The sequence below is a fragment of the Myxocyprinus asiaticus genome, chromosome 13 (assembly GCF_019703515.2).
Source record: "Myxocyprinus asiaticus isolate MX2 ecotype Aquarium Trade chromosome 13, UBuf_Myxa_2, whole genome shotgun sequence".
NCBI lineage: Eukaryota > Metazoa > Chordata > Actinopteri > Cypriniformes > Catostomidae > Myxocyprinus > Myxocyprinus asiaticus.
The window spans coordinates 6,305,723-6,321,471 of NC_059356.1; the positions used below are offsets into that span (position 1 = coordinate 6,305,723).

Here is a 15,749-nt window from a genome sequence, read left to right on the forward strand (position 1 = left end):
ACTTGTTAGCTTCTTAGACAACCATGTCATTGTCTTAGAAACATGCTAATGTAAAATTATATTAAAAATCAATTGTCAGTCGAGATTACCATGCACTTTGCTTAAGGAGTGCTACAGACCTTTTCACTCTCCGGGTTTTGGAACGCGGAAGTAAACGATTGCAGGGTTAGCTTCGACAGTGGTAAATAGGAAACCACAGCACATATTATTTTCACTTACCCATTTGATGCAAGAGCAAAAGAAAAAGTCCATTATTACATTTTAATGACTTTCCAGAAGAAAAAAATTGAGCGCGGTAGATTAAGACAGTAAAATGGGAGAAGATGCCAAATTTACTGTCAATTTCCTCGCAGCTGTAGTAATTAAGTTTTAAAACTAATTCCAGGGTAATATAACACAAAGAATAATGTTATAAACTTACACTCAATATTGAAAAAAATTATCATATAAAAAAGTTTGCTGGATTTACGCTGCTAAATAAGGCGGAAACACGTCATCACAGTCTGTGAAAAAAGTTTATTTGGTGGTGCTTAGAGTTGCTTCCTATGTACAGTGCTCCAAATTAGTCACTTAAAGTGATAGTTCACCCAAAAATGAAAACTCTGTCATCATTTACTCACCATTATGCCATCCCAGATGTGTATGACTTTCTTTCTTGAGCAGAACACAAATTGTGATTTTTAGAAGAATATTTCAGCTCTGTAGGTCCATACACAGCAAGTGAATGGTGGCCAGAAGTTTGAATCTCCAAAAACCACATAAAGGCAGCGTAAAAGCAATCCATATGACTCCAGTGGTTTAATCCATGTCTTCAGAAGTGATATGATAGGTGTGGGTGAGAAACAGATACAAATTGAAGCCTTTTTTACTTTAAATGGCCCTTTCCCATAGAAAGCGAAGCAAATGACTGCCGTTAGCACATTCATGCCTTTACAATAGGTGGCGCTAATTGAAAAGCAATTTTACCCCGGAAGGGTATGCGACTTTGAGCTGGTCTGCCCCCCGCCCATGATGGTCCATGAGAAGAAGAGGTACTTGACAAGCAGATCGAAAAAAGAAAACTGATTTCTCTTTCAAGCTGCAGGAGTGATGAAGAGTTTGTTGTGGAGTTGCTCAACAAGAAAGAATACATTCGAGACACTTCACAAGCTATTTCAGTTCACCTGCTGGACAAGTTGACTGACAGTATTATCATGTGTATACAGTCTGAGGAATGATTAGAAAGAATCGAGTGTAAAAAATAATAGTAATGGTTAAAACGATATCATTTGAAATAAGAGTGATTCCACGCATGTATGTTAAGTGCATTTATTATTTGCTGCGTAATGAACACATATAATGACTGTTGTAACAGATGTTGTAAATTTGAACTATACTGATTGTATCTTCTTGCATGTGTATCTAAATTTGCTCAAAACATGTTACTAAAGATACGTGACTGCATTTAAATGCTCAAGGAGTCTATACTGTACAATGGAAAAAATACAACACTTCACCCAACAAAAACATCTTTGGTCTGACCCATTATTAGATACTAATGCTTGCCAACGACAGCTGTTTACGACTAACAGTTGCACAGAAATAACGATTTTGAGAGGACAAAACCACGCTTTTGGTATCCACCTTATATTTCAGCGAAACTAGGGCGCTGCCATTATCAACCTTGAATGTGGGCCACTTCCGGTATCAGCCAATTCCAGCTATTTTAGCGATACAAAAATACTATATTATGCTGCTTTATGTTACAGTTTGGCAATATATTGCATCATATTATTATCATTAATTATGATTTTCATGAACTCATTGGTTTTGAACGCATATAGTTTTACCGTAGATCACATTTTGCCATAGTTTTATCACACACTGTTGCACAGGCAGAATGAATGAGAGATCAGGCGCTGACAGGACAGTCCTCCGCGCCATCTGACACACCTCCACAAACATTACACAACCAGCAGAGAGAAGAGAGCCGCTGGGCAAATGCTGCTTTAACTGCATCTTGTTTCATCTTGGCAAATTTATAAACACATTTTACTCTCCGTTCTTGTCAGAGAGCATTCTCTCTTTCTTAGCAGTGTATAGTAAACAGACACGCAGATCAGGCATTCAGCATGGTTTATGAAACATCAACCTTTGGAAATAAGTAAATAAAGGCATCATCGGAGGTTATGCAGGTACATATAAATGGAGGTTTACATGGAGACAGGAAACACTGCATCGTCACGATCTCGGTAAAGTAAGAAGCAGATTTTATTACCATCTCTTCAATACAACACACTGCAACAAGTGATTGATTTACTTACACTTTTACTCTAAATGCTGACGTTAGAATATTATCAGACATTAGGCCATCATTCTGCTGTACATCCTGTGGTTGTGTGATAGTTTATAAACATATCACTAAATTCTGGTATTATTATCCCTCTATATATTTACATTGCGGTCAATAACAGCAGAACTTTTACACATTCGCTGGAAATGCAGCCGCTGCTTACTTCCGCATTGAAAAATAAGGTGGATACAAAGGCATTTTGATACAAAGACATACAGTGCACTGCAAGTCACAGCATTCATTTGATTAATATTTGGTGAATAAAATACTTAAGATCCGTACAGTTATTTATTAAAAAAGATGATACAAAGGCAAATATTCCGTGATATGGATATGGTATATTAGAGATATTAGAGAACTCACGTAAGATTGAATGCGAAGGAAAAAATACAGCAATTTATGAAGACAATCCATGTAAGATCAGAGAGCTTTTTAAAGGGAATGCAAGGCAGTGATGCAGCAATATCATTTACATGTTAAGAGAACTCATAAGAGAAAAAACTGTTTCTGTTTTTAAGGCATTTGATGCAAATGAAATGCTTGTCCTCACTGCCTCAGCGTTTAATGTAGGTGGTCAAAACAGCTTTCTGTGCTTTAGCACCACCTGTTCTGCTGGTTTTGGGAACTGCATCAGCTCCTGACATGTGATTCACAGCTTGAATTTTATTGGTCGCCATTTATTCGACACACCATAAAAAAAGCTTCACTTTGTCGACACGTGATTCAGCGTGAACGTTCATTCCAGGTGTGAGGAGCATGTTAGGAATCCATTGTTTCCATAAAATGTTAATTGCGGCGCGTTTGGTGTGAAAAGGCCTTAAAAGATTACATTACTGATTACAATTTCATTTCTGTATTTTGTAATCAGTGCCGGATTACATTTCATAAGTAATCTACCCAGTGCAGAGCTGTGATGAACCTTTGTTTGTGTTTAGTGTAAATAAATATGAATGAGTGTGCTCATAGTACGCATCATTTCTGAGTGCATGTATTCTGTCTCAGGCTGAGGGAGAGTCGGGCATGGGTTATGCAGCTGGGGGCGGGTGGAGGCTGTGACCTCATGAAGGCGATGCAGAGGGTGCTGACCCACACAACACTGGACACACTACTCATCATCCTGGGCTCCTGGTGAGAGATGAGTCACTGTTTCTTAACTTAACTTGAGCCGACAGCCACTTCATCTCCTTCACATTTGCTCCCTCTGTCAGGCATTTCTGCAGTTATCCATCAATTTACCTTAAATAGCTTGAGTACTATTATTGGTACTAATGTCTGAAGAGAGGGTTTAAAAATGGCAGCTGAGAACTATTTCCTCCCCCAGCATAATATAGTGCAACAGTAGGGCTCCGGAAGTAACAACTCCCATGACTGATAGTGATAACGTGAAATGGCACAACTCTGAGATTGTAAAGTAATGCTGTTCGCTTCTGTAGACAACATGATCACACGGGAAATCGACATGTTGCTTCCAAAAGTTCATGTACCCTGAAATCAACCCAATTCAGCCAAAATGCTGACAAGCGCCATCCCTTTTCAGACATTTTTACATCATTTCAGCTTTGCTCACCTTTCCCTCTAGCACTACTGGCACGGGCTCTGGTCCCGTGGGAACCAGGCAGTAATTGAGTTTTCTCTCTAAAATCGCGTTTTCGATCTAAAATTACATTTTACTCCACTGATGATTAGGTTTAGGGTTGGGGTTTTGGTTAGGGTGCAGGGTTAATAAAATATGCATTTCTCTTCACTGTATTCTATCATTTACAATTAAAAATACAACTCGCTTTTGGCGCCACCCTGTGGACATTTCACCTGGAAACTGGAGCTCATGCGTGCACATACGTTCAACAAAACTTCCAACTTCAGCCACTGGATGGCAGTGACAGACCGACTTCAGCAGCAGAACTTTGACCCTACTGTTGCTGAATTTATCAGTCTGCTGTAGAAACCTCAAATCAGTGTGATTTTTGGAACATTTTGTTTAATAGCCATATTCTCAGAAGTGCTATACCACCCAGATTCATCAAGATAGATCAACCAATCGAAGTTGTGATGGGATTGAGACCTACACTCCCTACACACTCAACCCATGATAAAAACAGCTAAAAACATATAAAACCAGCCTTCAATCAAGTTTCTTATAGCATAATACCCTTGTAATTACAAGTTTGTAACCTAAAATGTCCTCATAAACCACCCAAACCCACCCACACACACAAACACTCATTGACAACAGACACAAATGCAAACACAAGGTTTATATATATATATTTGTTTAAAAGTTATTTTACTGTTAATTCATTGTTCATTATATGTTTATTAAATGTTCGACATGTTCGAATGAGATATAATAATAAATAAACACCTTTTGAAAAAAGGAGAATAAATGCTTATTGGATTATATGGTTCAAATAATCATCAAAAGAGTTTCAAAGTGAAATTGTGAATAAAAAAAAAAAAGTTAATAAAAAAATTATCATGGCTACTCTGATCACTGCTTCTGTAAGACCCAAATAGCCACAAACTCTATATCAGATCTTACCTTAGGTTGTTTTCTACAAATGAGTCTATTTTTACTGGTATCTCAGCTTGTCTGGGTAAATTATCCACTGTTATGTCTCAAATGTCCATAAATAAAAGCAGTTCAGCAAAAAAAAAAAAAAAAAAAAAAAAAAACTATCATAAATCATCATTGGAATATGTTCCTGAATATCGATGATAAAATGTTATACATCATTGCAAACCTGAGGTTCTTATCTTTCAAATGACATCAAGATTTGTTGTCCATTTTTAGTCCATTCAGAGGCCGAGATATTCCACAAAACATGTGGCTTCCCAAAAAAGACTGGATGTCAATGGGCAGAGTCACAAACCATGTTGGGGCACCCCCTGCTTTTCAGATCTGATTGTTGTGATAGAAAGCAATAGAAAGATTTGTTCTATTGTTTGCTGCCATGTACTGAAATGATCTAAGATTATAAGTAGGGAGATTGAGCAAACAGAACATTGAAAATAAAAGCAACATCAACAACAAAAAAGCTTATAAACAAGCTTTTGAAGCTTTTTTGTTTTTAACAAGATTTTTAAAGCTGCGTTGCGGCATCCCCTGCCTTTCAGAACTGTATATTGGAATAGAAGGTGATAGAGAAAAAAAATATTTTTTCTAGTGTTAGCTGGTGGAGAGAGAGCAAACAGAGCCTATATTATAAGCTTTTGAAATCGAACATAAAAAGGGTCAGTTTGACCCTTAAGGACAACGTAGGGACTTTTTTGTAGCATTGTGTATAAATACATTACATTTAAAAAAATTATATTGCCAGGTTCAGCTCACCTCTGTGGAGGATGTCATGAAGTTTCAGGCCGAAAACTTAAAGTTAAGTTGATGTAAATCAGTGTTAAAAATTCAAAAGGGTCAAATTGACCCATAAAACCAAGGAAGGGTTAAGCTGGTCTTCTAGCTAACCAAGCTAGTACTTAGCTGGTGAATCTGGTCTGCAAGCTGATCTCCCAGTCCTACCTGCTGAGAGCCCAGACCCCTCCAACATCAGCCAACTGACCTGTCTGGCCAGGCAACGAGACCAGCTAAGACCAACTAACCAGTTTAGGCTGTTTTAAGCTCTGTTTTTTATATATTTCAATGCATTTTAATGTTTTGCAATATGCTTCAAATATGTGGTATTTTATACTTAAAATCAATGATTATAGTCAATAGATTTATATGTTACTGTTGTTTCTGATTCGATTTTGTTATTTACCATGGTTCATGGGAGTACTTCACTCTTTCATAAAATAATTTAAGCATACAGTCTTGTATATATAAGTTTTTTTTTTTATTATTTATTTGTTTTATTCCAGTCAAGTAAATGAATGGGACAAATTCTTCTGGAACCAAGACCACAAAAGTGGCTGGTCATTGTTGCAACTCCCTATTGGAGTTATTGATGCTAAAGTATGTTTGAAATTATTTAAAATGATTATTTATTTATTTTCAGCCCTGATCAGGCAGTAGACGTTAGATGTGATTATGTAGCATGGAGAAGAATGCCCTCTGTTCATGCTGTCGCCTACAACTGCAGCAGTCCAGTTGCCATTGTGAGTATAGATTGTTTTTATTTAATATGCAGAGGAACATTTTTTCATCACTGTACTTCACTGACAATTTCCTGCAATAGGAGACTGTGAAGCAATTGGCAGCCGTTACTGACGGGAAATATCACATGTTTTCTGCTGCACTGGTAATCTGTAATAAAACATACCTGCTTTCATTGAAATTCAGAATGAATGTGAAAGAAGATATAATGATGAAAAAAGAATTGAAACATTCTGGTTGTCAGATGTTAGTGGAACGTGTCCATAGTTAATGCAACGAACTACACTCAGTTTGACTTCATACGTCCACAAAAATTTCCAGATGGCTCAAAAACTCTAGCAGATGTCATTTGGCTTGATTTTTTCAAGTGGGACTTATGGGTCCAAACACATTTTGGGGCCGCTGGATCTCATAAATTGTGTAAGAATATCAGATCAATGTGAGTTTGTTTGTGTGTGTACTTGGGTGTAGTAGAAAGCAGTACCGATGTGGAGCTGCTCTGGGCAGAGATTAAAGCAGCTCAGAATGTTCTTACCCAAATTCAGAGCATGCGTCAGGGTCGAATCGGAGACAGAGCTATCACTGTTGAGTTAGAGGTGATACTACATTTCTGAGTCTCACTAAAATACTTTGTTTAACCCTTACAAGAAAAAGTGCTGTGGCAGTACCATGGTGTTTTTTGTTAGTCAAATGTCTGACTTTGTTGAACTCCATTAATGCATGCCATAGCATTGTTAGGGCTGGGAATTTTGGTTGAATGTTTCCATTGGAAGTGAACCTCTCATCAGTTTTACCTAGACAGATCTCTGCAGGTTTGGACAGGGTCACTCTTTCTGACTCTGTAACGTGTGCTGTCAGTGCACCACTTTGCATCCAGCCCACAGGCCCGGCAGCCACCAGCTCCAGTGAATGGCTGAAGAGCCACGGCCTGAAGGGTAACATGCCAATATGACCCTGCATTGTCTTATTCAAACTCTGATGAGGGAACGTCTGTAGTCAGTCAGTCTTGAATTTAAAGTCAACATGAAACCCATTTTACTTTCGTAATGTGACGTATTTCCTAGTCAGTCTTCAAATAGAAAAAAATTTAGAGCAGGTCTTGATATTGTCCGTCAGGAATTGATTGATGGTAAAAAGTAGGCATTCTACACCAGAATGGAGTCAGACCTGAATTGACTGTGTTGATTGTGGTGGACCACTCACCTTCTGAAACACTGCCGGTACCCTTGAGAGTATCTCCATTTATGCCAGTGCCAACGCCTCTGCATATCTTCTGTGAAAGGAATGTTATGGGTCCGATACAAGTTGAGCTCAATCAACAGAACTAGTGGCATAATGTTGATTTCCACAAAAAATATTTTGATCCTCATTTATATATATAAAAAAAGAAAAGAAAGAAAGAAAAAGTCTGGGTTACAGTGAGGCACGTACAATGAAAGTGAATGAGGCCAGTCCGGTAAATGTTAAAATACTCACTGTTTCAAAAGTTTAGCCACAAAACGTGAATATTATGCAACATAATTTTTGTGTGATAAAATCGCTCAATAACCTTGTTTGTGTAAAATTATATACAATTTTAAATCTTCGTTACCATGACGATGAAACCCTGTAATCCCGGTATTGGGTATAATTTTCACAGAAAAGGTTAGTAAGTGATTTTATCACACTATAATCATGTTAACATGTATAACATTTACAACTTGTGGTTATACTTTTGAAACAGTGTGTATTTACAGTAAAGGTGCGTAAGCAATTTTTTTAATGGAAAAGTATGAAAAAAAAAGATATTATTATTAAAGATATTAATGAAATAAGTGTCCTGAGATATCTCACTGGTCTCTGTGACACTTTTCACCAGTCAATAATTTTGCTCGTTCTCATAGTGGTGTATTTGAAGCGGATCATTGAGGTTATGATTCATAATGTTTGTCAGTTGAGGGCGCTATTGTGTGACTGTTGAATTTGACATCCACAGGAACAAACAATGCTGCTCTTTTGCTCGGTTTTGGTCACAAAATGATCTTTGGAGGGCGGGTTTTGGAATGAGGGAGCATGGTCAATTCAACGGCTCAGTCACATGAAAGCTTCAGAATGCTAAAATAGTTTACAGCACCTATAAGTGTTTATAAACTGGCCCCATTCACTTCTATTCTAAGTCCCTTACTGTAACCGCTTATTTATTTATTTTTAATAAACAGGACGAATCAAAATACATTTTTGTGGTAATCAGTATTATGCCACAAATGCTGTCGATTGAGCTTAACTTGTATTGAACCCGGAATATTCCTTTAATTGACATTTTTGCTATTATTATTATTATTACATTGACATTAAACAGACATTAAAATACTGTATTAACTATTTTAGAAAGGCTGCATTATGTACAACATTAGCCTAAAATAATAGCTTAATAGCTTTAATATTTGGTTAAAATTAATAGCCTGTGTGTCCAACGTTGCATCACCGAAAATGGTAAATATCAGAAACGGACCAAGATCAACATTTTGTATTTTTTTAAATGTCTTTCACCAGCGAATCGGACATAATGCGATTGCGTATTAAAAAAGTAAATTGGGTTAATAACTGCAATTTCATGTTGACTTCAAATACTAAATACATTTTGACATGGTATAAAATATTGAGGAATAAAATGTAGATCACACAAAACACAATTTGGAGCATTTCTCAGTTTAAGCGCTACACTGTAAAAAAAAAATCCTGTTGTTTTAACAAAAAAAAAAACAAAAAAAAAGTGTACAGTTTGTTGTTTTTATGGTATATTTTACAGTGCATTACCATTGTTTATATTATTAAATGATAAACTTAATATATTAACCTTCTGAAACTGTAAAAATCTGCTTTTCACTTTATGAGGTATTGTTAATCACCGAAGTAATTACAGAAGGGCACATGATGACATGAAGTTCCTCAATAAAGGCTCTTCCAGGAGCAATGACCAATAAACATGTAGAGACAGTGCTCAGTGTCACTCACACAAACACTAAACACCATCAGAGTAACACGTGACATTTAAATAATGCAATAAACATTAATTAAACTTCATCAAATATAACACAGAACATTCCAGTGTACATCACTGATATTAAAAATAAGAAGAAACAGAACTATTCCCATAAAATATAATGAAATATGATGGGTCACGCAGGGAATTCTGGGAAAGCCCACTTACTGTTTTTACTGTAATTTTAATAATAATTTAATATAAAAAGTACATGTACTCTCTTGTTTAATATAATATACATTTTTACCGTTAATTATACAGGAAAATCATACTTTTTACATCTAAAAAGTATTTTACCATTCATGTATTGTCTTTTTAAATATATTACAATTTGTAACATATATTTTAAGGTAACTACTCGTTATGTTTTTTTACTGTAGCATTTTTACAGTCTTTTACCGTTAAATTTACAGACATTTATTTACAGTGTAATTAAGTGTATTTCTTACCCAAGTTCCCTTGATCAGAGTGGTTCCACTTGGCTAACAGTCGCTGGATCGTAATGCCTATTGTCCACAAGAGATATTTGTGCCAATCCTGGGAAAGACTGTTTCCTCTGCAGTCCATGAGGTGATGTACTTGTCCTTCTACACTCATGAATCCTGGTTTGAGTCACATCCATTCACCTCACTGCAGTCTTTCTGAGCTAACTCAATGAGCTGTGTTTCAGTTTAAGAAGCATGATGGAACAGTGAGGAATTTGCATGTGGATCTTCCATCACTGCAAAAATACCAGGTGTGGTCTAGACCAGTGGTTTTCCCTGTGGGTACTAGAATTAAACCCACTGATCTAGACCTTGAATAAGCGAATTATCATAAATTAAGAGCTTAGACCAGTTAGAAACCATGTAAAATCAGATACCTTTGCAAACGTAGTCAAACATATGATGCGTGGTAAGCACACTGTAAATTAGCATCAAGTTGGATTATTCGAGCGAATATTGCAAGTATTGTGGCATTATGTTGATGTCCTTTTCTTTAAAAAAGCAAACATTTTGATGACAGTGAGGCACTTACAATGGAAGTAAATGGGGCCCATTTTTGGAGGGTGTAAAGGCAGAAATGTGAAGATTATAATTTTATAAAAGCACTTACATTAATTCTGTTAAAACTCGTGTATTATTTGAGCTGTAAAATTATTTATATTGTCATTTTTACAGTCATTTTAGGTTTTGTTGACATCACCATGACAACGAGTTGTAAACTTTACACTGAGAAGCATTTTCATAACCCTAAAAAAATCAAGTTTACATGCATATTGTTTGTTTTGTGTCTGTACTTCTTGAAAATACTTTTAAATGACCTTCACTGAATTACAATAAATAAATAAACAAATCAAATCAAATCAAAATACTTTAGGGTTTTTATGAAGTTTAATTAAAAAACATGAATACATAAAAATCCCTAAAACAAGATATATTTAACTGAGAAGCAACACTGCATAAGATATAATGACTTGTTTACAGAGAATATATATAAACTGTACTGTATACAGTCTGTGTCTTTACAGTATATACAGTCAAGTGTATTTTTTTCACTTGCTTTTCACTGAAATCTCTGCCAGTAAGACAAAATATTGTCTGATGTCAGATCGTAATATATTATATCAGTGAAGCAGTGTAGTAAATGTACCTTGTTTTTAAAGGATTTACAGATTTTGCAAGCAAAACAAGTGAAAAAGCATGTATGAAAAGCTTATTAAGAGCTCATTTTTGCCGTTTCTAAACCCACATTCTCTCACCTGTATATCCACTCCAGTAACAGCTCGTGACTACAGATATAGGTGCTGCAGTTCAAGGTGACACTCTAATGTTGATTATGATGTTCTTAATAAGAACACTTTATCGTATTGACATCTTGAAGATCAAAATCTAAATCAGATGTTGTTTTACAATGTTAAATGTTGCTGAAGACCCCTAGGGAGGAGAGATAGAGAAAGCTATGGTAATTCATAGTGCAAAATATCCTCGCCTATTCTTTAAGCATAGGACAAGTCCTTTAAGTAACAAAAAACACAACAGAACTATGTACAGTACATGCTATTTACATGTTTTTGCTTAATAATGATAATAATACAAATTATTAATTTAAAGTCAGTTATAGTAATCTGATTACAAGAATTTTAAAAGTAACTAATTACACTACCTTTTGAACTAAAAAGTAATTAGATTACAATAATTGATTGCTTTGATGTCAGATTACACTCAACTCTGCTGAATACACCTGCATCACTTTTACACACCACACTATATGATTTTTTTTGTGTTGCATGGTATCTAACAAATAACTTGGCAAAAGTTGCCTTCTGCCACTGGCTACTCTGTATCCAGTTTGTCACTGGTAAATACACATAATTATCGAAATTGTCTAAATTAAAATATTTCCAACTCCACATGAAGGGCGCAGCCACTGAATTAGACCACACCCTCTCACCCGTCAGCAAACCTGTTATCAACTAACACGTAAAAATTAAAAAGCTTAAAAAAGAGGGTGCCTCAAAGTCTTCTGAGTGGCTAGAGTCTAGAGTTGTCACAGAGACTGGTGTGATTTCTGAAGACACCTGTTTCAGTCAAATACTACAAATACTTACTGTGTTTTATGCCATTAAAACACCTTTAGCTGTTTTTATCTGGATTTTCCATCAGGGAGAGCCTTTGTGATTTGTCCATCTATCACTAGTATCTGGTGGTATTTTTCTGTAGTTTTATCGTCTTTTTGGCTTTTGTTTATGGCTTGTAGAGGCGGCTCATTGGTGCTCATGATGTTGTTTTATAGATTACATAGCATGCGTTAAGCATCACTGTGGAAAGCTTCCGTGTGTCATGTGGTACAAGGCGTAGTACATTAAAAGGGCATTGGAATGCTAGAACACCTTTAAAAGCATGGTTTAATTCAGTGCTGCACTGCTTGAGTCAAATGTACAAATAAAGACTGAGTAAAACTTACTTGAAACAGATTATAGCAAAGTTTACTTGAGAATTTCGAACTAAAGCCACAAATAATTGTGAGTAGCCTTTACTTGAAAATACGTTCTGTTAAATTTACTAGCAATTTGTGCATGGAAATTGTTTCTTAGTTTTTTTTTAAGTAAACCCCACTCCATATTGACGCCGACTACCACCCCTGGAGTTCGTGAGTTCGAATCCCAGGGTGTGCTGAGTGACTCCAGCCAGATCTCCTAATCCAAATTGGCCTGGTTGCTAGGGAGGGTAGAGTCACATGGGGTAACCTCCTCTTGGTCGTTATAATGTGGTTCGCTCTCGGTGGGGTGCGTGGTGAGTTGTGCGTGGATGCCGTGAAGAATAGCGTGAAGCCTCCACACGCGCTATGTCTCCGTGGTAACGCGCTCAAGCCACGTGATAAGATGAGCGGATTGACGGTCTCAGGCGCTGAGGCAACTGAGATTCATCCTCTGCCACCCTGATTGAGGTGAGTCACTACGCCATCACGAGGACTTAGAGCGCATTGGGAATTGGGCATTCCAAATTGGGGAGAAAAGGGGAGAAAAAAAGCAAACCCCACTCCAAACTTTTTCGGTGAAGTGACGACCCAACATGGAACCAAAATTGTTCATTGTTTAATGTCCTGAGTATCAAACATTAAAATTTATTAATATTACAATGGTCTGCACAGGCTTAACAATATGCAAAAACATTGGCTGAGTAGACAAACTAAGTGTTTGGTATCTAAATGTCTCCTTAAATTGTAATGGTTTCATGCTGTCAACAGGCAATATTTCGCCACACAAAAGACAATCATGTTTATCTTCTCTGCAGGTGAACTTTAATTTAGCCTGCATCATATATTCTTTTACAAATTTTGTAGGTTTGTTCATGGTTTTTGAGGATGAGGGCATGTCACACAATCTTTCCATGTTGGCATCTGCATAATTCGACAAGCTTCTACCAAAAGACCGATAATTTATGCCAAACTACTGGAGAGTTCGATTGGATGTGCAGCTTTCATTAAAAAAAAAAGAAAAATATAAAAAATAAATACAGTGTATAAAAATCAAGCATTTTAATAGTCTTTTTAGAAGTTGTGAAGCCAGTGTATTTTGCTCCTATAACTATGCATGATTACATTAATTAAATTGTATTATTTATCTGGTGCAATATACCCAACTTGGTCTCAAAGAATCACATTCTTATACCTACATTTTTGCTAAATAATTTTTATATGGCTGGTTGTATGTATCTCAGCAGTTTCCTGATGAAATGAACAATAGAGGCCCCATAACAACAATGACTTTTACTCACTTTCACACAAATCACCAGTAAAACTTCAGATTATCAGTTCATAAACCCTGTTCTTCACACAATGCTATAATATGACATCGAAACACTTTTACTGTAGCACATGACTTGCAAGATAACACATTTTAACGTTTGCATTTCATAACCAACTACAGTACATTGCACTTGCGATGTAAAGATGTACGAGTCCTGAAGAGCACGCGAGTCGACACAGGAGTCGAAAGTGTCATAGAAACAGCATGAAATTATGTGGTTGCTTCAGCATTGTGTTTTTTATCTCACATTTGCTTTTTATGACACTATCGGTTAGGTTTAGTGTAGGAAGTTCGGTTTTGTTGTTTTAAAACTCCATAGAGCAAAACTTTAAAAAACCTCGAACTCACACTATGGACATTTCACCTCGGAAATGTCTTGATACGTGTAATGAACCATGTAATATCATTTTGCAAAAATGTCACCACATCCCATAATTTTCATTAGATCAGGCTGTATATAACTGTTGAGATCAGTAGCCTAAGAGAAACTGGGAAAACACAGACTGCTCCTTTCTCAGGGGCTTAAACAATGAGAACTCTGACCTTATCACCAGTTTTTTTTTTTTTTTTATCTTTAAACCAACTGACTTGACATGTCAGCCGTAAGATAAACATGAGTATTAGTTCTTATTTATATTCGCTCTCCGGCCTTTAACCTTTTTAGAAATCTGTTATTGCTGCACTGATGTTCAGATCAGGTCAAGAGGATCAAGTGATACAAGTTTAATGTATAAAATCATGCAGAGTATGGGTCAGGAGCTTCAGTTAATGTTCACATCAACCATCAGAATGGGGAAAAAATGAGATCTCAGTGATTTCGACCGTGGCATTGGTCTACCATCTGCGTGCCTTAGCAGAAATCCAGATTCATCAGACCAGGCTACAGTCTTTAACTGTCCAGTTTTGGTGAGTCTGTGCCCACTGCAGCCTCAGTTTTTCTGTTCTTGGCTGACAGAAGTGGAACCCGACGTGGTCTTCTGCTGTTGTAGCCCTTTCGCATCAAGGTCTGACAGAATGCATTCTGAGATGCTATTCTGCTCACTACAATCATACAGAGCGGTTATCTGAGTTACCGTAGACTTTGTCAGCTCGAACCAGTCTGGCCATTCTCTGTTGACCTTTCTCATCAACAAGGCGTTTTCGTCCGCAGAACTGCAGCTCATTGGATGTTTTTTGTTTCTGGTACCATTCAGAGTAAATTGTAGAGACTGTTGTGCGTGAAAATCCCAGGAGATCAGCAGTTACAGAAATATTCAAACCAGCCCGTCTGGCACCAACAATCATGCCACGCTCCAAATCACTGAGATCACTTTTTTCCCCATTCTGATGGTTGATGTGAACATTAACTGAAGCTCCTGACCTGTATCTGCATGATTTTATGCATTGCACTGCTGCCAAATGATTGGCTAATTAGATAATCACATAAATAAATAGATGTACAGGTGTACCTGACTTCTTATTCTTGAAGTCTTCTGAAGGTTACAATCTCCTTTGTATGATGAACAGACCAAAAAATGTTTTTCACTCACAAATCAAATCAAATCATTGATACAAATATGTAAACTACTGTTACAAATGCCTTTTTTCTGTGTCTCTCTCATGAATTTTCATAAATCGGTGCCAATGCTTTTTCTATGAATTACATATTTTCATCAGCAAACACTTACACACTGGAAATGAATGTGTTAATAGAGAGTAAAAAGCATCTGTACCATTTATCCTCAGTCTTCAAGAGTTGTCTGCTCGTCTTTTAATGATGTCTTGAGTGATCTACTTTAGTCTGTCTTAAATATAACTCTTTAATAGATTTTGCTGGGAGCGCAGCACACATACCTGCTCTTAATAAAATAGAGAGCAGCTGCACAGCCTCACTGCAAAGTGTTTAAATGACTCATGCTTTAACCGCCACATCTTCAAGAATTTCATTCACTTTGTTGTTGAATGAATGTATATATGCTCTTTGACAGTTTTAGATGTCATTTATTTTAGAGAAAGAAAGCTCAAGCACACAATTCAA

At 36.5% G+C, this 15,749-nt stretch overlaps 1 protein-coding gene across 1 annotated transcript in view; it reads left to right on the forward strand.

Annotated features, from left to right (window-relative positions):
- Positions 1-15,749, forward strand: part of vwa3a (von Willebrand factor A domain containing 3A) — a 45,748-nt gene that overhangs the window by 10,841 nt on the left and 19,158 nt on the right. The window contains 6 exon segments of the mRNA XM_051714815.1: positions 3,335-3,460; positions 6,322-6,421; positions 6,502-6,571; positions 6,891-7,015; positions 7,222-7,354; positions 9,909-10,011. Of these exon segments, the coding sequence (XP_051570775.1) occupies positions 3,335-3,460; positions 6,322-6,421; positions 6,502-6,571; positions 6,891-7,015; positions 7,222-7,354; positions 9,909-10,011 (657 nt within the window).